We start from the raw sequence: 25291 nt of genomic DNA on the forward strand, positions 1-25291 counted from the left end.
GCATGTTATTTTGTGTTAATTAGCTAGGTACTAAAATTGGTGACCTGTGTTTAGTTTAAACAATAATATGTTACATTCTGCTCACCGATTGTCATTCTAGGAAAAATCTAAAAAAATATATAGAGATGAAAATGTGAGGTATGATCTACATTGTACCATGAACATCGAATATTTTTTTTCAAAATATTCACTGATTATGATAATGAAAAAACAATGTCCTAAACATACGATCTACAGTGCAGAATTACAACCACCAAAATCAAATGTTTAAGAATTACATGTTATTCAGGTACTTATTCACAATTAAAAAACTCAGATATATAATCAGAGGAAAACATATAAAAAATTTCAAAGAGGTTTCAAGCAAATTTAACTTTCAAATGTAAAATACAATATTCAGTTATATTAGTTGAATATTACCATGTAGTTATTTTCGATCCGAACGTGCCGGGTCATACAAAAAAACCCTGTATTTTTAAAATGTCTGAATCTTTATATTTAATAAAATGGGATCTACAAGGTTCTATTCTATTGAACGTCACACTCAAATGTTTAAAAAGAATACATAAAGTTGACTCGTCTTCGAGTGACCGAATGATTAGACCACTCTACACAATTTATTTGTCAATAGGAAACGTGTACAGTTCTGTACTGTTGGAATGCATCCCGATAATGTAATAGCTTTTTAAATTAATTTTTGGTAAGAATGCGTACATTTAATAACATCATGTACATATAGTAGTACAAAAAATGGTAAAATAATTAATTTTATTAGTTTCTGATCATTTATTAAATAGAGCCAATACAATTTCTACTACTTAGATATCGAGTTCGGGGTACCTAATTTAATATGATTGAAAGCCTTTTGTTTTCGTTTAGTGCAACATTTTGCTTTTATTAATTTAACAACATAAAACAACTAAAAAATCACCGTTTCTTCCCTGCATGTGCAATGAAATGCTATGCGATCACCCAATGAATGAAATAGTCATATCATAATATGTAAACCCTGAAATAAATTGACTTCAGAGAAGTTACTTATGTGGGTATGTCATCGATTTACTGCCTATATATAAGGTTTTATTACCCCGACTTGAATGCAACTGTGCATGTTAAAAGCGATCTAGTCATATAAGAGTTTAAAGCATTTTGTTTACATTCCTTATTTTGTGTCTGTATTTGAATAAAAGCAATAATATGCGTTTTAACAAAGATATATATATATATATATATATATATATATATATATATATATATATATTTATATATATATATATATTCGCCCTTGGCTTTTTGGGCGAATACGATATTTTTCCGACGTTAGAAGTATTTGTTTGGTCGAAAATATTGATTAAGTAATGAGGCATTTTTTTTTAATATCGGATGTTATATAGTGTTATTTTGTGCTGGTCAATCGATTGGTCAGTTGTATTTTTAGTTTAATTTGATAAAAAAATTCTCCCAATCAAATTTTGCTCTTATTATATAATATTCAAATGAAAAAATATGTTTTGAAACATGGATAGGTTGGGGGACCAGGAAAAGAGGTTCATTTTTATGGTAAGTGTAACACATTATCAACAGCAGCATTTTCGTTGAGCTTTTACCACCATTTCAATAAAGAAAGAAACTTATTCAAAGAATTGAAGAGCAAAATTTTCTCATGAAAAATTCTACGATTATTTGGGACTTGAATGTTCCACAACAGAACCTCGAAAGATAGCCACACCCATATACGCGTTTTTTTTTCTGACTGTTATCTGAACATAAATCATTCCAAACAGGTAACCATCCTTTTTGCTATAAGGAATTTATCGGACATTTTCATAATTGAGGATAATTAAGACCCGAGTCTCATAAAAGCATAAAATACAACTAAAAGAACGCTTTAACCAAATCCATTCTGAAATAATTGAAAAAGCACACAAAAGTTTATAATAATGCTCCTCCCATTAAGTTAAAGCAAAATATATAGCTTTGTGTTAATAAATAAGCAAACTTTTAAATAAAGAATAAAGTCTTTAATTTCACATGTATTTATTGTTAAAAGTTTTTATGTCTTCAGTAGTTAAAATATTATTGTTGTCACATTTAGTGGCATTAACAACACCAAGGACAGTCATTCTCAAAAGTGTTGAAGGATGAAATGACGATTCTCTATGATTTAGTGGTTCATCTTCTTTTATGATGTCTTGTGTAAAATATGTACCACCCAATTGACAATTTTATTCAGATGAAATTCCAGTTTTGATTTGGTCTCATCGTTAACAAAATATGATTCACTTGAAAGCCATGTTTTTACTTTTGTATGTTTGTGTGTAAAATTGGATTCTATAATTCCTGCCAAAGCCAAACAGAAAAAATATTAATTAACAAAAATCACAGAGAAGAAACGTTTACAACTTGTGAAACTCAAATATTGCAAACATCTTTATTTAATTATTTCAACATCATAACAAACTGGCCATGACTACCTTATAATGATGTTGAAATTAATTTTCAGTTGATATTTTGCAATATTAAAATTTTCAGTCATTATGAAACCTAAAATAGTGCTGTTAAAAAACAGTTATTGAACATCCTAGCAGTCAAACTTATTTGATTATATTAAATTCCTTCAAATTTGGTTTCAATACAAATTATATGAAATATAAGTGAAATTCATATACATATTTCATGTTATGGAAAGGTTTACTTTGACAGAAATGATAAAAAAAAACCTTCAATAAAATATATAGTTGTTAGAATGGTTTGGACCAACATGCACACCATAGAATCAGGGAGAGGTAGTTTTTACCTTGAATATCTTCCGAGATTTCAGGTACTGTAGTACTTTTCCGTGGTAAACAATTGGGTTATTTTCCTCATCATCCCATACATGTGTGATATATTTTCCTTTATAAAAAGTAGGTGGTTTATGTTCGTTAACAGAGTCTGAGGAAAATGGTTCTGATACAGGATGAGCCAATGGTTTTGATGGAGGTTATATTGATGATGGTGGATAATCTGAAGCTGATGATGAATTGCATGATATTTTTAATGAATGATGTGATGAAACAGGTGGTTGTATCTCCATTAATTCACTTGACTGACAATTGTTATTTATGTTGAGTTCTGAGTTTTCAAGTAAAATTAGCTCTTTTAAATTTTTTACCAATTGGTTTAAATCAGCCCCTTTTCGAAAAATAAGTTTGTTATCGACTTTGATTTGCTTCTCATGTCTTTTCTGTACGTAATTTGTTGTTTAACAGATAAAATTTTGTCCTTTTTATAAGTAAATGTATTCAAAAAATCTTCTACTTCGCTTTCTGACTTCCATTGGCCACCCATTTTTGAAATTGCCCGCTCTCTAACTGTAAGGTCAAAAATTTCCTTATCTCTTTTTGCCTCAATTTTTCACCATTTCTTCTTGCTATTTGGATAATTTTTGCTATGTCATGTTTTTTCTCTAAGCAGTCTAAAGTTTTATAATTAAGCAGCATAAGTTTGGCATTTATAGATGTTACATTGATATTGGTGGAAACAGTTTTTTGTCTATCGAGTTGTTCAAACATCCTTTCCATGGTTATGTTAGTTGCAAAGCAGCTTCCACTTTCCTGTAATTTTTTCAGGGTTGGTTGATAATATTTTCCATTTGGTAAACAATTTGAAAAAAACTTCCGACATTTTAACAACATAGCTCCAGTAACATCTTTAATGACTTCAAAAACAATTGAGCTGCATTCTTCCTTTAAAAGTGCCATCTGATATACTGGTGTATCATATTTCTCATCATTAAATAAATCATAATCATTGTTCAAAATAATTTCTGGAGCTTTGGTAATTTTTTCCAGTTCTTCAACAAATGTATTAAATATAGGACCCATTTCAAGTATGGGTATGTCCTTTGATGCTATTGAAAAATAAGGAGCTGTAATTTTAGTATTAATAATTCTCAGTGCCAAAAGAATGCAGTTGATAATATCATTTTCTAGAAGTTGAAGTATGGACTGTCACTAGAACTCACTTCAATGTAGTTAGAAAATTTATTATTTTCATAACTAAAAGGAGGCTGAGTTTCTGCATCACTGAAACTTACACCTGATGAACATGCAAGAAGATCAGGTGGCATTTGGGTTTCAGCATCAATGAAGGATACTTCCTCCTGTTGGTTATATAAACAGTTTGGAGGCTGAGATGCACAGTGACTGTCACTGAAACAAATGCCAGGTGATTCTGCTACATGTTTGACAGCATATTCAGAATCAGACCACAGTTGACTGTCATAATCATCAAACAAATTTGATTGTGTTTGTGATTCTAGATTAAAGCTACTGGAATCTGATTCTGAAATTGCCATACTGCCTTCATCTGATGTACAGCATGTGGCATCAACAGTGGATGAATCATCTGACCAAGTGTCACTTAGATCAAACAGGGAATCAGATGAATGCACTGTTTCTGGAGCAACTATAACCCTTGCATTTGCCCTGCAATGGCAACAATTACAGTCACATGGGTATGTGCATGGATCAGCAAGTTGCCCTGCAATATTGAAGTCTGGGAAAACATCAATGTTTTCTTTGCAGACAAATCTATATAACGCTATTCTTGTATCATTGCATTTCCAATAATTGTGTCCTATATTGATATCTTGCCATTTTCTGTAAAATTAACATCTCATCAAATTTTCTATAAATCTATGTAACGTTATATATTTTCTTCAATATTCTAGTTTAAAATCTATAATGTTTGGATAAAATTAAAGCCAAAGACGACAGATGGAATTAATAAATGGTTTTAGAGTATGATTGTTTTCATAACTAGTCTAGGACATAAAGAAGAGAGCTCTTTATATGTTAGCCCAAGCAACTGCACAATGTTTCTAATAATACTAAATAAGTACATACCAAGTAAGGCCTGTTATACAGGAAATGTATCGTGTTATACAGGAAATGTATCGTGTAATACAGGAAATGTATCGTGTTATACAGGAAATGTTTCGTGTTATACAGGAAATGTATCGTGTAATACAGGAAATGTATCGTGTTATACAGGAAATGTATCAATCTAGAATAAAGAATGTAATAAAACATCACCAAGGAAAGGAGAAAAATACTATGTTGTACTGTTTTCATATGAAATAAAAAAATTATATCATGCATGATAGATTTATTGGTTGCATCATGAAATTTATCACTTTAAAACTTGTCAAACAAGATAAATTCAGTTGTACATGTATTAAAGTTGTTTTAGTTGTCAAAATAAGGTTTAACATTACACAAATTAAAACATAAATTGTTTTTATTGAAATTAATAGAATTTTGACCCAAATGTATAGAAGAAAAGAAATGAATGGATGTTAAAATTCAAAAGAATGTTACATTTATAAAGGGGGATTACTCAGTAAAATTCATGATTTTTTTTTTTTGGTCAGTTTTTCTTTTTTTTTTTGTTAATTTGTAAAATGTTTTAATATGTAGATGATTTTTTAATAAATGCTGAAATATTTAGTATTTCTAAAATTAGGTTATTATATAAGGCATTGTTATGGGTTTCCATCAAGTTAATAGGCTTTAGAGTTATCTTCCTTTTCCAAAGGAAATCTGAAATATTTATGGTAAACCCAAAATAGATTATGTGAGACTATATTAGATTTCTATTTTTGCTATAAATTAAAGCTAAAAAGTATTTTGTTGCAATCTGTGGTAAACTTTTGCTATATTGATTAAACTATCTATGCACAACAACAGAAATATATTCAAAATTTAGAATGTAATTGACATACAAAATCATTATTAATTGGTCAATGAAACAAAAGTGTGAGAAGCTGAGCCTGATTGTTTTTGTGCTAGACCAAAGAAGAAACAGCCCACAGGTAACCCAACCAGACACATTATTTGGATTCTTTAATCTCACTTTTCAGATAACTTCAAAATGTTTGACCTTGCGAAGTGACTATAAAGCAAACATTTTCAAGTAGAATCTCCGTATACTATGTAATGTGAAGTATTTCTGAAAAATAAAAGATTGTTTCGCTGAGAAAAAGAGCCATACTTAATATTGATGATAATTTGTATATATACATACTAAGGGTTCTTCATGACCTCTTTTTGTATGTCGCCATATATTACTTTCCTTGCGCCATGAATTCAAAACAAGCGCGATGTGTTCATTTGACGTGCGCCATGTATTCAACAATTTGCGTCACACATTACAAATCGACAATGTATTTCCCAAGTATGCTTACTTATTAATTACCTATACCTGTCATAAGTTATTCTGGTTTAATTATAAAAAAAAACTTTTATAATGGCAACAACACAATGACCACACCTACTTTAATTCCTCTAGAGCTGTGGACCTGTTGTCAAGCCTATAGGGAAGGGAAAACTTCACCTTAGTATAACTGAGTTGGACAGTGCAGATAGAAAGATTTACCATAACTGTTGTTTATAAATTTTTATGTTGAAGCTTGTGCTATTAAATACGTCTCGTTCAACCTATTATACTTTCTTTGGCAATTTATTTTCTGTGTTAAAGGACATGCGCCACAATGAAAATGTGTCCAACCAGAGATTGTGCCATGTGTTCATTTTGATCCATGGAAATCCCTGATACTTACTTTAATTGAAAATGAATATTCATTTTTAAAATTTCACTATGTATTGACAGTAATATTTTATAATTATGTTTATTTCACATCAGTTTGACATCTATGGAAAAAAATGTATAATTGTTGATAAAAAATAATTTCTATAGTCTACATGTATTATATGTAGTTGATGTGCACAATGGATATCCAATTAAATCAACCATGTAGTATGTTATCATTAAGGTAATATTTGTTTACTATATTTTTTCGAAATATTTTCAAAACTTCAGATATAATTGAAAAACCAGATTGCCATGAAGGTATAACTAGAAGCATGATTATCTGTAAAAAATGACTCTTATAAAATTTTACTAGTAATCTTCTTTATATACAATTTAAATAACTTATTTCTAATAATTTTTGCTAATAACAAGGGAAGCAATGCAACAAAGGAAAGGCAATCCCAGTTGAAACCCCCTCTATTGAATAAATAACCTACACTCTGTAAAACAGCATTCATTTAACATGCCAATGTATGTTTCAGTGAAGATGTATACTTATGCTAGTTGTCAACTGTTATTTAATATATTGATGTAATTTTCCAATTCCCCTCTTTTCTTTGTGTTCAATTTGTATATGTAATGTTTTCAAGTGTATGTAAAAAATATTTATATAGTTTTTTTATTTTGATGATTTTTATCAAAAAAAAGTTTTTAACAATACATAGAGAAAAAAAAACTATAACCAAGGGAGTTAACTCTTAACCTCATATTTCCCAAATCAAGTTTTCACACGCATTCACATAATAATTTACAAAAATTATCGTCTATTGGAAGTGCCGTTGAGTGCCAGCGCATATTACAAAAAATATTTGCAAAAGAGAAGAAAACCTGTTCAAGAAAAAAAAAACGGCAATTGCGCGTATTTGATATCCTTGTTTAATGTATGTATCTGTTATAGCTTTTATTTGATCTATTTCTTACCTCCAATTCAAAATGTCAACCTAACAAAATTATTCCACAACTGAATCATACGATTATGTCCTGCACGTGAAACATGAGGAAGACCAACGCAGGAATTTTCATCTAGAGTTGTCTTCCCTTTCCGGTGCAGACATAAATTCCGGTAGTATTTCTGAAGTAGCTACCCGAGACGATTTGAATGTGTAATGACAGTACAGGCAGGTGATCAAGTCAAGTAAACCTTATTTAAAGTCGATAAATCAAATAGGAAATACAAGCTCTGTACAATTTTTTGTCGTATACACGGGTCATTAGTTATTCCCCCAATGGTAACCTCAATACACCAGCAACCTCCGGAGATAAACGAAGAACGAATAACATCTATTCGGGGACCAATTAGGAGCTTCAGATGAGACTTCGGGACACTTTAGCAAAAACTCAGCAGATTCACTTCAGACTTCAACAGGTACACATATGTAATAAATTACTTAATAATTATTCGGGTTTGGTAGGTTCATTAAACCTCGCCCCTTTATCGTCCACGCTTACGACAATTGGCGTCGTCGACAAGCGGTCATAATTAATCGTTTGTAGTGATATTTTCACTTTCATTTTAGTGAATTGTTTACCACGTGTTTCGTATCTCGGACTTTGTCATGCTCTAGATATGCGTTCCTTACACATTGAAAAATGAATGCATACATGACAAAATAAATACACTTCCATGCCATGAGTCACCTTTTATTCATATAAATAGTTCTTCCTTGGAATCTATCGTCAACATTTCTTCCTTGGCATCTATCGTCAAGCGTCTTTCAGTGAGCATCAGATTGTAACAGGTCGAGGTCGCCATTTTATTTTTACGATGAGCTATTTATAAAAGTTGTAAACAAAAATAAATCGGAAGTGTAAAAATGAATTGAAACAAACAACGTGTGCTATAGTTTTTAGGCGTTACTCTTTATTATTAAATGAATGATTGTCTGTTTGCCACAAATACACATGATAATTACAATGTTATACATCTATCATGTATTATTGAAATGATTGTTGCAATAAAAAAAGAAAACGATGGAGAAGTGCATGAGACAAAAATAAAAAAGGAAAATCAGAGTAAATCATGTCGGGCACTATACATGAATGGTAGTATTTAGGTTAAACGCCTTGTCCTCAGCATAGTAAATTATCAACAGACAGATAATGAAAATAATTATATTACATGAATATTAAATTATACAAATATATAAAGCATACAAAATTTAGAATTGCAAGAACTATTTCATCAGACTATTACTATCCACTTGTACCAACTGTTTAGAATAATGTAATGGCGTACGCTATCAAATATCAAATATAATTCTTGACATAAAGACTTTATTAAAGACAATAAAATTGAAAAATGGCATTACTTCCAACATTAAATGTTCAAATCGCAACCGAGACTCAGTTTAAAAATTTAGAGGAACTCGACTTATCTAAGGCAAGACGTCTTATCAAGAAAAGAAATGAGATTGGATATTTGACCCGTGAATCTCTTGCTGAGTGTACAAGCATGGATGTTGTGCAAGTTGAACAATTAGAGAATAAGGGTTTATTTAGTTTTGAACAATTTGTTACAAGAAAAGACCTGATAGATGAAGTTAAAGCACAAATGGACAATTATGTTACAAAAGTTGAGTTTGAAGGTAGAATGGACATTTTAGAAAGAAAACTAGATGCTGTAATACAAAAATTAGATATAAAGTCTGAACCAGTAATTGACCAAATACAAATAAAGAATGCCATGCAAGAAGAAATTATGGTAGATGTCCATAGATTAGAAGATAGGGTTACTAGGCTAGAAATGTCTCATGATCAGTTTAGACAAGAAGTTAGGTCAGACATTAGTAAACTTGTTGAAACAGTAGAGACAAAATTAGTAATTAATGATATGCTAATGCAAGATCAGAGAAATAGCTTGCAATTCTATGAAAGAAATAATAAATCAATGTCAGAGGTCAATATATATGACACCGAAACAAAGGTCGATGCTATCATCACAGAGAGCTGTATTAAACCTGCATAAAAATACAGTATCATTTGCACAAGAAGAAATTCCTTTAAAACTGGTAAACACCAACTCTGAAGTTAAAGTGTTGAGAGTCATAGTTCCTAACACCACAACTATACCAGCTAATACAGTCATGAGCATTCCTGTTGAGGTTGACACGCCTCCTACGGAAGATTATATAATAGAGCCATACGTAGTCAATAAAAACATTTTAATATCAGCTGCACTTTGCAATGGTGAAATAGGCAGAGTAAATGTTATTAATGATTCTCAGCAAAGTTACATCGAGGTAAATGTATAGGACAAGCAGAATCTGTTGAAGAGATAGTTAAGAAAGATTCAAAAAAGGCAATGCAAGTACGGCAATCCAAAGTAGCTGTTGATCGGACAAAAAATTGAAATTAAAAGAAACACTAAACATGACTTAGACTTAGGGTGTCTTACTACAGTTCAACATAAGATAAATACTGGGAATTTGTCACCAGTAAAGTTTAAAATGAGTAGAACACCATTATGCTTCCAAGAGGCAGAAGAAAAACAACTTAATAAAATGTTAGAGACAGGTGTGATAAGACCAAGTACATCTGACTGGGCATCAGTACCTGTATTAATTAGAAAGAAAGACAACTCAGTACACTGGTGCTTAGGTTACCGTCTTTTAATAATGTAAGACCGTCAAAGATTGCTTTCCATTACCGATAATAGAAGAATGTTTAGACACGTTGCAAGGGAACAAGTATTTTGGAATTTTGGACTTAGCATCGGGTTATTATCAGATCAAGATTGCAGACGTAGACTGTAAGAAAACAGCAATCATAACCAAATATGGATTATTTGAGCATATTCGCATGGGTATGGGGTTATGTAATGCTCCAGCTACATTCCAGAGAGCCATGCAACTAGTTCTTAGAGGTTTGATATGGACAGAAGTATTGGTATATATTGATGATGTAATTGTTCTAGGGAAAAAAATTGAGGATGCATTACAACATCTGAAAAATGTATTTGAAAGGCTCAGAGAGCAAAACTTGAAATTAAAACCACGAAAATGTGAGCTTTTCCAAAAAGAAGTTATGTTTGTAGGCAAATTAGTCAATGCAAATGGTATTTCTGTTGCACCTTCCAAGATAGAAGCAGTAATTAATTGGCCTAGACCAACAAACCAAAAGACCTAATGTCATTTTTAGGTATTACAAATTATTATATAGATGATATCAATAAATTTGCAGATCTAACATACTATCTATATGAACTAGCACATGCCGAAGAATTTTTATGGCTTAAACGCCACGAGGAGGCTTTGAAAAGAGAAAGAAGGCATTAACATCAGCACCTTGTTTGGCATATCCAACGCCAAACGATGAATTTATATTAAACACAGACGCTTCTTATAACACCATAGGAGCGGTGCTTTTACAAGTACAAGATAGACAAGAAAAAGTCATTTGCTATGCAAGTCATGTACTTTTAAAATCCCAAAGGAAATATTGCACAACAAAGAAAGAATTGTTAGCTGTTGTAAAATTTTGTAGACATTTTAGACATTATTTATTTATTAAGACGCTTCACTCTTAGAACTGATCACAACAGCTCAGTTTGGCTTCTACGATTTGAACATATTAAAGGACAACTTGCCAGATGGTTAGAGGAGCTAGCACAGTTTGACATGGAAATCATACATAGGCCAGGTAGAAATCACACAAATGGTAATGGGATGAGTCGAATTCCAAATGAACTTTCATCAGGCGATTGTTACATTGCTGGTGATCAGCTAGAAAATTTGCCATGCGGTGGATGTAAGAACTGTACAAGAGCACATAACCAATGGAGCAGATTTGAAAGTGATGTGAATGATGTCATTCCTTTGTCAAAGAAAGAAATTAAAGAACCTTTACAGACATTAGAATAGCAAAAAACCAAAAGAACAGCCTGTAGGGCTGGACGTCCTTTCAACACCCAGTGATCAAGATTTAGATACGACATTGCCAAATATAAATGGTGAACCATTGCAAATAAATCATTCAGTTGACCCTAATTAAACTTTGTCATACTCAGAAGAAAACGTAGAAACACCAAATAGTAGCAGGTCATGTAGGTGTAGAAAAAAACTTACTACGAATCAAACAGTCATTTATTTGGCATCGCATGGGAAGTGATATCACAGACTTTTTTCTGACATGTAATATCTGCAATAGAAATAAAAAGACAAATATTAACCCAAAATTTGGATTAGGTCCCTTCAATGGAAAGATTGCATATAGACATACTTGGTCCGTTAAATGAAAGTGGAGATGGTAATCGTTATGTTCTCATGATTATATACCAGTTTACTAAATGGACAGAAATGGCTACCATTCCGGAACAGTCTGCATTACTAACTGCTAAAACGGTACTAATTTATTTCATCACTACCTTTGGATGTCCTTTAGAAATACACACTGACCAAGGTAGGAACTTTGAAAGCAAATTATTTGCAACCTTATGTGAACTTTTGGAAATAGCTAAAACAAGAACAGCACCCTATAGACCTTCATCAAATGAAAAATTGAAAGATACAATACCGTAGTATTAGCAATGATCCGATGTTATATTGAAAAGAAAAAAAAACAGATTGTGGGATAAAGATTTACCATTAATTGCAATGACACTACATTCTACAGTGAATAGAAATACTGGGTTTACAGCAAATAAACTAATGTTAGGAAGAAAGACAAGACAGCCAATACATTTACTCCTTGGTTTATCACCAGATGTTAAAACAGGCAAAGAAGAAGACCTTTGGGTTATTGAACTAGCTGAAAATATGAGTAAAATCCACCATTTTGCAAGAGAAAAACTGAAAACAGCACAGCTGAGGCAAAAACGGGTTTATGATTTGAGATTTGTTGAACATACATACAATTTTGGAGACATAGTGTATCTCTATGATTCATCGATTAAAGTTGGTCATAGCAAAAAACTTAAAGCACCCTGGAAATGGCCGTTTCTAATAGTAGAAGCCAATGCACCATTATACAAAATTAGAGATAGGAAAAATACAAAGATTGTGCACCATGACAGAATGAAACATTGCAATGACAGACATATTCCAGTTTGGATCAAAAGACTGAGATATGAACTTTTTAATAGAGAATTGGTGGTCTGTAACCTAAATTAAATGCACATTGTGTATATCATTTCATAATTTTTTATCATTACAGTTTACAGTGTTTCAAAGATGTCTGATGAAGAAGATATACTTTCCGTCATTGCGTTTTCGTGGTCAGAAGATGATACCAGGGCAGAGAAGTCAGAATTAGGGGAGACAGCAGATGAAATCTCAGATATAGAGGATTTTATGGAAGGTGAAGATTGGCTAGTGGTTGATGAAGTGGGAGAAAGTGAGTCAGAGACACATGAGAAGGATGATGATGAGTCTGCTAGTCACTTCGATGGATTTGAAGTTACAGTAAATAAAGATGAGTGGACCAGAACTGTTAAGGTTGCACGCCTTAAGTCCGACATTAGACTCGGAAACCATACAGGGACATTGAAAAAAGCCACGTGGAGATCGTGAAGAGGAGCCAACTACCTCCCAGACTAAATTTCATGTCACATTTCCTTCAGACAATAGTTTACCTAAAGGTTTATCGTCTTATGAAAGAATTCCAAAAGAACTGCTACCAAGCAACATGAAATTTTGTCCAATTTGTGACATACCTAAAAAATCGCATATCAAGAGGCACATTCTTAGGACACATGTCCCATGGTTTTGGTCACCAACTACGGCGTGTTGGTAATGTGAGGCATAAATTGCTGTAAAATAGTTTAATTTATCTTCACACAGTTCCTCATTCTCAAGATACAACATCATTCAATGAGCAGAATTTAAATCAGTGGTGTCAATTAATGAATGGTTCTCTTTTCCTCTTGTTACAATGGTTGGAACTTAATACATTGGATGAATTAGTTGATTTTATCACCAGTAGAAATATTAGAGCCAATGGCACATTCACAGAAAATTAAATTAAATGTATGAGATTTTATTCCAGATTTTACAGTAATACTCCTACAGAAATATTTACCATCAACCCTCCAAATCATGTAATATGTGTTCTTCATTTTGAAATTATCACTAGACTGTTACAAAGATGTCGTACTCCAACCAGACTCCAACAATTTGTAGACTCAAAAATTAGACTAACTACTGTAGGACCACAAATTAGACTGGTGACTCCAATTCAACACCAGACATATTACAACTTTATAGATGCACACTTTCATCTGGACAAACTTATAGCCCGTGTCCGTTCTTCCACAACAAATTTGGACTTCGACGATATTGAGAAAATGATAACTCCATTTCATGAACATCACCTCTTATTTGGCATTGCAAATTACGTTTTCAATTATAACTGGCATTTATGGAAAGAACAGACAAATTTGAATGATAGAATAAAAACAACTTTTGGCATACATCCACATTTGGCAACCTTTGGCATTCCAAATTATCAATGGAGATCACTAAATGAATATTTGCATAGCCCACAGCGTGTAGCAATAGGTGAGACAGGTATTGACTATACTTCAAATTGTGAATGTATAAAACAGGGTCGCATATGTCAGTCACCAGATATTTGCAAAGAAATAAGACAAGCCAATCAGGAAGATTCCTTTATTACTCTTCTTCAACTTGCAGCTCAGTTTAATATGCCTGTTGTATTACATTGTAGAGATTCAGGAGATGGATCAGCCCGAACCTTACAACTTATCCAGCAACACAATTTCACCTTTTTGGCCTTTCATCGTCATTGCTTTATTAGATCCATAGCCGAATTAGATACCTGAAATTCCACTCTGCCTCATGTTGTTTTTGGTTTTTGGAATCAGTATTGGATTAGACACAGGAAGTGAGATGATCATAGAAAATTTAATTGCAAAAATTCCCGACAAAAACCTGGTTTTGGAAACTGATTCTCCATATTTAACACCTGGAAACACAAAACAGATCAACCATACGTGGAACATAATCAAGACTGCTGAACTGGTTGCTAAAACTCGTAACGTAATTGGATACAGTTAACCAAAATGCTAAAAGAATTTACAGACTTTAAATTTATTCAAAATTCCATAATTACAGATAGTTTGACAGTCCTTGTGAAATCAAGAACATTTCTAGGCTTTACGCCCATTCCGTTCATCTATTTTTCATTTGGTTCCATTGTTTCTTGTTGGATATGTCTTTTGCCACTAATAAGGTTCCACGCCTTTCATGTGGATTACTACTGTCAACTAAAATTTTAATTTCTCCACTCTTCATAGTGGAGTCACTCATGTCCTCCACTGTGATTCCACCAAAGTGAAAACTGGGATAAGAGTGCTCCATTTCAAAAGTTTTCAATACTTATTTCTGTCAATTACTGAGATGTTATTAAACTGCTAGAACTATTCAAAATACCTTGGTATACCAACAGGAGAAGCTAGTTATAGACAATTTTTGAAATGGTGACTCCACTGTGGAGAGTGGAGAAATTAAAATTTGTGTTGACAGCAGTGTATGAAACATATTTATTGTTTCCTTCCACAAACAATTCTTATTTTTTGGGTTCAACCATTTGACTGCCAGAGTTTTCACTAAGAGTGTGCCAGATGTATTTTCAAAAATGTTTTCCTACCTGTTCCTCTGTGACATTCGTTGTGCAACGATTGTATGACGTGACAATGACGACTCCAATAAGAGGCGTCAAGAGGGTGGAATGAATACCACACACTTGTTTCCCATTGCTATTTTTAAGAAATTAAGAAAGCTATTGACATATTTTAAAATTCACATTATATTACAAGTGAATAACTTTCCGATCCATTTGATATATGGACAAAGACAATGCCGATTGATTTTTTGGGAGGGGAACACTTCACCTTTTGTTTTGCCAAAAGTTTGATTATTGTGATAGAGGTGTTTAAGTTGACAAACCTAAATGTACAATGGTTAAAAAACTCTATTTTTATTATCTATTTTTTCTATCACTTTATACATGTATGTATAATTTTTTAAGAATATGAATATGGAATTTACAGTGTTAATCTTATTGACTTATGTAGAGTAAATTATGACCTGAGTATGAAAACGAATTTCAAGGAATGCTTAGATTTAATGAGTGTGAGAAACTTGATAATCCTGGCTCCAAATGGATGAGTTGTGTCAAACTTTGGTGTGGGTTTATAAGGATGGGGCAAGTTGTAAGTGGTTTTGGCTGATCTCAACTATCAGCTTCCTGTACGAATTTTGCATGCCTAGAGCAAAACAATGCCTGCAGCTTGTTTTGGGAGGACCAGACGTGTGGCCTTTGGTTCTGTAGAAGAAGTAATAATAGAAAAAATAGGACAAAAATTAAAAATGAAACATTTATTTCTAGCAACTGATATAAATCATATAACGGCTCAATTGCAATCTTAAAAGAAAAACAATTAATTGGGAAAGTGAGGTTCATATCAGCAAAGGCTCATATATTTAAATGAATGTGTGTACAATGTTTATTGAATTCATATAACTTCTTGTCTAGCACTAAAGGGTATATAAGCTTTTCATTAAGATAATATGTAACTGTCAGTGATTTAATTGTTATGATAACCATTACATGTAACAGCAGAAGAGAAACACTTGTTGACACTAAGCTCACCAGTCATCCAGCCAAGTAAATTTTAAAAAATTATATTGATTGATAAATGACTGAACTACCAAAACTTTCTTTTATGGACCTGCCCCTTTTTGCCACTAAATGGCACGTTTTGTCTTCACAAAGGCCTTGCTACTTTGACACCTGTAAAACAAGTTTTTGATGTATCAGCCCTCTGTCACAGAAAGGAGTACTACTTTGGGCCGATGATCAACCCAGTGTAGCACCGAACTCTTTAAACTTGTTTGGAAAAAAATGTATTTCAAAATATAAATTTCTACTCCACAATTAATTTGAAAAGAAACTGTCATTTTAAATTTTAAATTTGTAGAACCATGGGTGTATACCAATTTTAAAATTATCACTTTTTATACAAAATGAGTTACCTCCCCTGCAGTCTTCACATTTCCTGTAATTTCAACAGTACATTATTTTTTGCATAAGTTTTGTTTGCAATAGTTAAAAGAAATACTATTTTTTTTCCAAAATCCCAATCCCATACCCCACTTTCCCCTTGCTGTCATAATGGTCTATAACTTTATAGTACTTCACAAGGCTTCACATTTATAACCTTAAGAGCATCTCTAGCAAAATCTTTTTCAGTTTTGGCCGGTTAGATTAATGTGTACAGATACTGGAAATATTACAGTTCTCGATGGGTGGGGGAATATTTTACACATATCATATGACGTAAACAAAATTCAGATACAGCTGACAGCTGAGAACAAGACAATGATTGCCTTTCCTATCTTAGAAAAGCTATGCTTTGATTTGGATAATACATTTGGAGTTATATTTTTTTTCCAAGGCGAGGTAGGTTCTTGACAACAGCAACAGTGGAACAACGAAGATACACGTACATGTACATACATCCATGTGTTTCCTGAAGTTTTTAAAAATATCACATTCACTGCTTGAAATAAATGTAAGTAAAAAAATAGGAAAAGGCTTGAAAACTATCAGAAAAGATGAATTTATTTTTACCAAAACGTAATCTTAACCTTATTATATATATTCATCCAATGACAGCAGACAGCGTGACAGGATAAATAGTAGTTATGCAAGGGAGATTGTACATTACAGGGCACAATGACCAGTGTAGTTTATCTGCGTACATGTACAAATGTATATTAATTCCTACATATTAAAATATACATGTATCAATGAAAATTCATGTGTAATCGCACTATGTTAGGCATTAGTCGACACAATGTTGTAAGGTTCTAGATAATTTATTATGAAGCATTTAGAAATAAACCCTGTAACAAAATATCACAATTCGTAACAAGAAAATATATGTATAAGTTTCTGATTTTCTAAATATGAAATAAATCATTCTAATAGATTTACAAAACGTTTGTAATTCAAAAATTACAACTTGAACTGTAATTGCGTCACAGATTCATAAAATTAATAAATTGAATACTTAAATATTATCTGATCGAAAGTTACTTTTCTGTGTCCTTAGAAACAGTATAACACTTGCCAAAAGATGAAAATGAAAATAGTTACGCTCATTCGTTAACTTCAATATTATATAAAAACAAGCATATTAAAGAAAACTGAATTAGCAATCAAATAGCAAAAGCATCTAACTAAGCAAAATTAAGCTAAGAAATTTAAAAGCAAATCAAAATACTAAGCAAATGTAAAATAATCAAATACAAACTTACCATACCTTTTATGAGGTACAAAAGTTATGCATCATTACTTCATAAGGTAGATTACCAAATCTGTCATAAAACCTGTACAACAAATGTTATGGTATAGTTACTTTGCACAGACTTGTATACACTGAAATTCATATCTGCTTTAGACAACTTTAATACAAAAAGTTTACCCATTTACCGCTCAGTCGCTCGTCATTCATTACGTTTATTTAAAATCACGTTTATTCAGGCATACATCAATAACTCTAACCTTAAATATTATGCCTGTTACAAAATTACATGTACTTTTAAAAGTTTACATAATTCACACACCATTCGCTCAATATACATTCTGACTACGATAACATGTTGAAATGGAAAGTTAACCGTGCGTGAAACGATGTAAATCAATAATACAACCGAGTAGAATAATGACCGAAAATGTAAAGATAAAATAAGAAACCGACCTGAATTAACTGTAGAATTCCTCCAACATGAATAAGAAAATATCAAACTGCAAATTAAAGCAACAGAAGAAATGAGACGTGTGTTCAGTTTAAACATAAATCTGCAACTACCTGGACTTCAAAAGCGATTAACTCCCAAAAGAGATATGACCAATGAAATAGTGAAGAGTGTGCGGCTAAATCTAGCGTAAAAACTGACCATATAGAAATAGTAAGAGTGAACAATAATCAAGACGAAAACTGTCAACCGTCAAAGTCCGTCTATGTAAAATACACATTCATTATCAATTACAATCTGTAATTAATCTATGTTAAATAAAGACAAATGTTTCATATGAATATATTAATGATTTTATTTCAAACTAAAGTCAATATAATGAAATTAATTCAAATTACAAATAAGTATTCAAATATAAATTTGAGAAATAAGAAGTATTTTGCAATTCTAACTATTACTAGTCTTCTCTGTTTGTCCAAACTTTAAAAGTTTATTATCCAACATAAAATGTATAGAAATGCCCATCATTTACAACTGGTAATTACGATTTGGAAATTCCTGCAGCCGGTCACTAGGAAACCACAGCCATGCATTACTAATTTAAGTATGGGGCATTAATAGTTGACCATTCAAAATGGTGAACATTTCTTACATTTAATAAGTGACAACTTTAATTAAGAGTGACCTAATAATTCAATTACGTGTAATTAGATTAGGAGATTTAAAGTTGTTGACAGATGGTACTGGAACTATATAAAACTGGAACTGGAGTATATTGAATTATTATGTTTAATTTTGTACTAGAGATTAATTATTATTTTATTTATTTTTTTCAATGATTATTAGAAACAACACCATCATGATTTATTTTCATAAATATTTAATTCATCGAGATACAGATTTATTTTAAATTAAGGTAAAATCATATGTTTCAGTAGTAGATATAAAGTTGGTTAAAAAAAGTATCAATGCAAAGCCTTTTCAATATTGGCCCTGTAATATGTCCTTTGTATTAATAATAGCCTCGGATGGCTGTAATGGCCATTATTAATACCTCAGGCATGTGCCAGGGCCAATACAGAAAAAGCCATACATTAATACTATATTAACATGATGCCCTTATTTTTTGCCTTGTGCAGTCAAATATGGTAGATACATGTAGATTTGTGATATTAAATATCTGAAATCTACACATTTCATCTTCAGTGCTCTTAGTAATAACACAAATTGTATGTCTTTAAATGACATGAAATGAAAATACTTAATATGAGTTTGAATTTAAAAAAAAACATGGCCACCATTACTAAAATTAAAACATAGGGGTCAGACAGCAGATTGTTGCATATACAACATGTATCTCCCAAACCGATTGCTGATATATCCTTATTATAAGTCCTACAAAAGTCTTTGAGGGATCAAAGTTGTCAGGCGACTCTCTGTAAGGGTTATTGCCCTTAAGAGGTGAAAAATGCCTTTTTTTACAGTTTCGCCTATATCTTGAAAACTATATTAGATAGAGTGAAACTTCCAATTGCTGAATTGCTGAAATGATTCTTATTATAACTAATATAAGGCCTATAAAAATCTCCAGGGATCAAAGTTGTCAAGACGACTCTATATTGCCCTTGAAAGGCAAAAAAATACGGTTTTTTTTTTTGCAGTTTTCAGATAATATCTTGAAAACTATAATAGACAGAATGAAACTTTTGATTGACGAAATGATCTTCATGATATGTCCTAAAAAAGTCTTCATGGAGTCATAGTTGTCCAACAACTTTTTGTTACAGTTATTGCCTTTGAAAGGCAAAAATTTAAACAGACGAGCGATTTTGGCTCCTGGGAGCCTCTTGTTTATATGTTTCAGGCTCATGCGGTATTGAGTCATAAGTCAAAAGTTCCTGATCGCAGAAACAACTCTTAACTTTTTTTCACTTTTGGTGTCTTTTGTCTGTTTATCATATTCATATTTCTCATTTTGTCTTTTCAGCTTGGTGACTGGATGCGAATTTGTCAGAAGTGGCAATATTCCCCTGGTCCATGATTAATCCTGCATGCACTTGCAGTCAGACAGTAGTTTGAATTAGTAGGAGCAGAATAGCTCCTCAGGTGAGTGGATTCTTTTGGATCTGACTTTCCATAGCCTCGGTTTACAGCCTCACACATTTGCGTCACTGTCCCAAAACGAGTCTTAACCAAGTTTGTCCGACCAAATCTAATGTTGATTATATTACGCCCAAGTCTCTCATCATCCTCTGTCATGTGCAAGCATTTTGCTTCCACATCTGGCATAAAGTCTTTGCCACAGTGATCTAGCTCAGTATCTTTACATACATAGGAGTATGATTTATACTTTTCTAAACAATGTCTTGTATAACACGCAATGATACTATCTGTTGCATAGCTAAGTCTGTTTAAAAGTTTGTTCATATCTCCTGCACACTCCCTAAGACTAAGAGCGAAGTTGAACCCTTTGTGCAGCTGTTGCTTAAGTCAAAAGCAAATTGTTTTTGGAGCGTAGTGCAATCTGCTTTAGTTACAAACTGTAGCATCATTTCATTAAATTTGGTATTGTCACAGTCTCGCATTTGCGATTTGGCTAAGTATCTGGTGTCGCGAAGGTTCTCAGGTATGATAATTAAATTTTCTTCTTGTTTCCGGCTAAATCCTTTGAACGAATGACTGTCACAATCTGTTGTTAATTGTCCAAATATAAGTGGTCATTTAGCATATCAGCCAGTATTTCAAAATAACTCTCTTCATTGCCTATTGTAGCACTCCATTTCATGTTAGCTGAACAGTTACCAGGATAGCCTGGACACTCTGGATCTCGTCCAAGTGATCTTAGATTGCTTGCTGTCTTATAAGTTTGTTTGCATCATAAAGTTCTATAAGTTTCTTCTTTACTGTCACATTTCTGCTAGTGAGCTTCTAGCTTGGGTAGAAGGCTGACACTGAGTAGTTCTATGGTGACCGAACAAGTATTTTTTGTATTGTGTGTCAGTTTCAGCTAGTATAGGTGTGTTTTCTGGGAACCCATATCTTCAAAGTGCCATTTTAGCTCGCCTGGCCAAAGGCCATATGTGCTATTGTCATCACTTGGAGTCCTTCGTCCTTGTCCGTCGCCGTTAAACAATTTTTCAAAACTCTTCTCCTCTCACACTACTTGACCAATTGGTATCAAACTTTGTATGAATATTCTTTGGGGTATCCTGCATAGAACTGAAGTGGGGATTTTTGATCCATAAAAATGGCCTCCGTTACTAAAAATAGAATATAGGGGTCAGACAGTAGTTTCTCCAAAACTGTTAGCTTTAGCTGATTTACAAACTGGATAAAAGTGTTCAGCATGATGAGATCTATCTGTGGTCAAAGTTTCATTTTCATCTGATAAGCCATGTTGGAGTTATTGCTCTTTTTCAATGTTTTTTTCCTATTTTTAATGTTATTTCTTTCAAAAATCTTCTCCTTTGACACTGCTTGACTAATTGGTACCAAACTTCTGAGTGTTCTTTGGGGTATCCTGCATAGAACTGATGTGGGGATTTTTGATCCATAAAAAATGGTCCCCGTTAATAAAAATAGAACAAAGGGGTCAGACAGTATTTTTTCGCATATATCTCCAAAACCATTAGGTTCAGCCAAATTCTTTCAAAAGATGATACAAACCTTATTTGTAGGACTACAAAAGTCTTCAGGCATAAGAGTTGTTAGATACCTCCTTATAAGAGTTATTGACCTTGACAGGGGAAAATGACAGGTTTTTCTTTTTTCAGTTTATAGCCAATGTCTTGAAAACTATGATAGATTTAAACTTTCATTTGCTGAAATGATACTTATGATAAGTCCTATCAAAGGTTTCTTGGGTCAAAATTGTTGGGCAACTTCTTGTTTAATTTATTCCCCTTGAATTGGCAAAATTCAACCGGGTGAGCGATTCAGCTCCTGGGAGCCTCTGGTTTTCAGTGACTTTGACCCTGATTTGATCAGATTACACACAGTATGATGATAAGAGTTGCCAGTGCCCTTGTTGACTTTATGGACTGGCGTATGGATTCAACTGGAAAAGTTCCTCGCATAGCTTACATTTGCTGGTACAGTACTTCTAATAGCGTGATTAAGGGGCCCAACTTCTTGAGTTGTAGTGTTTTTAGCAGTCTTATATGTAGCAAGCATCACTTTACCTAGGCGGTAGTTTATAATTTGTTGTAGAATATGTTTGGACTTCTCATTTGATTAAATTTCAAAATTTCCCCGCTTTAAGTAAGTATTTTTTTCAATCCAAGTCTTAGATTTCTTAATTTTTGAACATGCAAATAAATAAAGTTAACATTTTGAATGGTTACCACAGGAACAGTTCACTATGATACTATAGCATCAGTAACATATAATAGTTTTGAAAGAACCGCATCAGGAATTTTGTAGTGTCATGTATATGCCTGTGTGTATTCTGCTTGTCACCTTGCTGCTATGTCAGAAGCAAACAGCCCATTCAGGAGTTTTTTTGGAGGGTTTTCAAGCGAGCTGGTATTATATCACACACACTTGACAGATTTGTCACATACTTCCTATGGTTGGCTGACATGGGTCTTTTGTTGAGGTAATGTACTGGTTCAGTTGAAGTAAGGCCTTTGTTGACCATGCTTTCTGCGGCATTATATGCACTACTCTCTGGGTCTTTGGTTACTTCATTAAGCTCTAACCCATCTCGCAGTTCTTGCCCAGGCTTGTTCATTTCCAATACTGTCTTGCATGTTAATATTCACCTTTTTAGTTTTTTACTGTATGTTTTTTCCTTTTGATGAGCACAGCTTGATTTTTGATTTGTGGCTACAACATAATGTTTGAATGTTTCATTTTCAGTTACAGAGAAGTTAGACTGTATTACTAAATGGAATGGCGTTTTTCCAATACCTTAATATATTTTGCTGATATAGGTTCCATCGGCCTGGACATTTATTGTCTTAGCCGCGTAGTCTTTTCACCCTTTTTACCTTTTCTTTCTGCATTTTCATGTCTTCATTTTTCGTTTCTATTATTTTAGGCACTTCATTTGATGTGTACTGCATGCCTGATACAGATGGAGGGGGAATATTTGATGCCATACAAACTTAATGGTAACGTGATGTACCTATTGGTGTGTAATGAAGACTCACTTGCCTGCCTACATTTATTTTGGCTGTACAACGACCGCGCTTGTTGCTTTCAACGTCTTCGTACAAGTTAAAGGTTTCTGATTTGTATTTGCACTTAGTAAACTTTGCCATTTCTCTCCAAACTGAACCCCATTTCTGTTCTTTCAAAAAATCCTGTCTAAGTAACCTTTGTACTTCGGTGACATTAGTATGTGCTTCCTAAATACTAGTCCGAATTTCCTCTGACCCTGCAACCCTTCTCTTTTTTATTTGGATATTGATATGTCGGGTTGGGGTCAGAACAATGTGCCATACAAAAAGTTGGAGATTCAGCGGTACCGCGGAGTATGGCCCTTCACGCGCTTCTTACGACTTTCATGTTGAAATCGTGTAGGTGGTGATTACCTAGTTCGATTCGGGATTCACTTTTCTTTATGCTGATATAAGCTGTATCGGATTTTTGTCATCAACTCTCGGTGAAAAGAAGTTTGAAAGCCTTAACTCAGAGTCAGCAGTCATTTACTTTCGATTTCCAACTTTCCGAGATTTGGTGGTATGCAAATGAGATTCCGTCATACACAGATGGTCACGTGAGATCAACAAACACCGCCTTCTTTGTGTGTCTAAACAAGCGTGTGGAACAACGTATTTTGAAAACACCTGGTTGGATCCAATTTACAATTGTTTGGTGATTCTGCTGCAATACTTTTGGTTGAACTTTGAGTTATTTAGATGCGTAAAATATTACATGTGGCACCCCATCCTTAGAATACCCTAATTAAATTGTTTAAACTCAATTTTCGAGCAGGTTATTAAAATTTATTTGAAATGCATTGGGAGGTGGGTGAGTGGGGGGGGGGGGGGGCAGAGGGCAATCATATACATCTTCTGCTGGATTTTAAATTGCTCAATATTTTTTAAATAGCAGTTTATAAATATGTTTTGCGCATGATATTAATCTTCAATCGCTTAGACTCTTAATATATTGAAGTTTAACATGTTATTTTAATGTGAGATTTTAAATGGCAGTGTAACTTGTGGTGAACTGGATGTCTGTATACCTGTTTTTTGGTTTTGTGAAACATTTTTTTCTTTCACTGCCGAACATCTCTGCATGGATTTATATATAGCATATTTTTTTTTTCATTATCTACATGTCTGACTTTCTACACAGAAATGTAGTACTTGCAACTAGCTAAAGACCATTCAAATTTCCTCTGATCCTGCAGCTCTAATTTGTTTTTAATTAGTTATGAATATGTTGAGTTGGGATATTCAAATAAAAAGAGGGTCGCAGTTTCAGAGGAAATGCGATCTAAGTTAAAGGTTAATATTATTTTCTGAAAAAAATTCAGCCATATCTCTTTGCATTTTATAAAAACTATCATTAATGCATATATGTACTACCTCATTTGAATGTATGGTTCATTCTTACAACTGAATACCAGTGTGGTTCTGTTGACTACATGTAAGTCCTAATAAGTTACCATAGATGAGGACATGAATTCCAAATTATACTCTTTGGTCCTAATAAAAGATATCTACATGTATTCACAGGTCTGAGTCCAAATTATCTCAAATATTTATACAGCCCTAAACATTTTTCACTCGTATATTGGTTTGGATTTGTTGTGGTCATCTGGAGACACTTGGTTTTTGTGAATATTTTAGTATTACTTGGTTGATCTTTATAAATTTTAAAACAAGGTTGCAAACTACAACAGAAAGGTTGGTATAGATTTGGGGGTTAGAATTAGGGGCATAAATGGGTCCTAAAACAAGAAGTTCATAGAATTTAATATA

At 32.9% G+C, this 25291-nt stretch overlaps 2 protein-coding genes across 12 annotated transcripts; one reads left to right on the forward strand and one right to left on the reverse strand.

Moving 5' to 3' along the window:
• Window positions 1-1260: 1260 nt before the first annotated feature.
• Window positions 1261-24037, reverse strand: LOC148597006 (uncharacterized). Of its 11 annotated transcripts, none has more exons than XR_015919028.1 (5): window positions 23894-24037; window positions 17921-17987; window positions 4890-5049; window positions 2798-2895; window positions 1261-2340 (listed from the first exon to the last, which is right to left on the reverse strand). XR_015919028.1 is itself a non-coding variant. In XM_088563366.1 (4 exons), the coding sequence occupies exons 2-4, from the start codon at window positions 8283-8285 to the stop codon at window positions 3297-3299; spliced, it is 471 nt and encodes a 156-aa protein (XP_088419492.1). In that variant the 5' UTR covers window positions 8286-8406; window positions 11700-11752; the 3' UTR covers window positions 2469-3296. The 11 variants fall into 11 exon arrangements, 1 of the variants encoding a protein (XP_088419492.1); XR_015919025.1 differs by having other exon boundaries at window positions 17916-17987; XR_015919029.1 differs by lacking the exon at window positions 23894-24037 and adding an exon at window positions 18359-18475.
• Window positions 7865-13389, forward strand: LOC148597007 (uncharacterized). Its single transcript, XM_088563370.1, has 2 exons — window positions 7865-8002; window positions 12787-13389. Exon 2 carries the CDS (start codon window positions 12804-12806, stop codon window positions 13140-13142), a length of 339 nt encoding a protein of 112 aa, XP_088419496.1. The 5' UTR covers window positions 7865-8002; window positions 12787-12803; the 3' UTR covers window positions 13143-13389.
• Window positions 24038-25291: the final 1254 nt, after the last annotated feature.

This window comes from Perna viridis, chromosome 15 (genome assembly GCF_037379345.1).
Source record: "Perna viridis isolate PV_CMFRI_1.1 ecotype Kerala chromosome 15, ASM3737934v1, whole genome shotgun sequence".
NCBI classification, from domain to species: domain Eukaryota; kingdom Metazoa; phylum Mollusca; class Bivalvia; order Mytilida; family Mytilidae; genus Perna; species Perna viridis.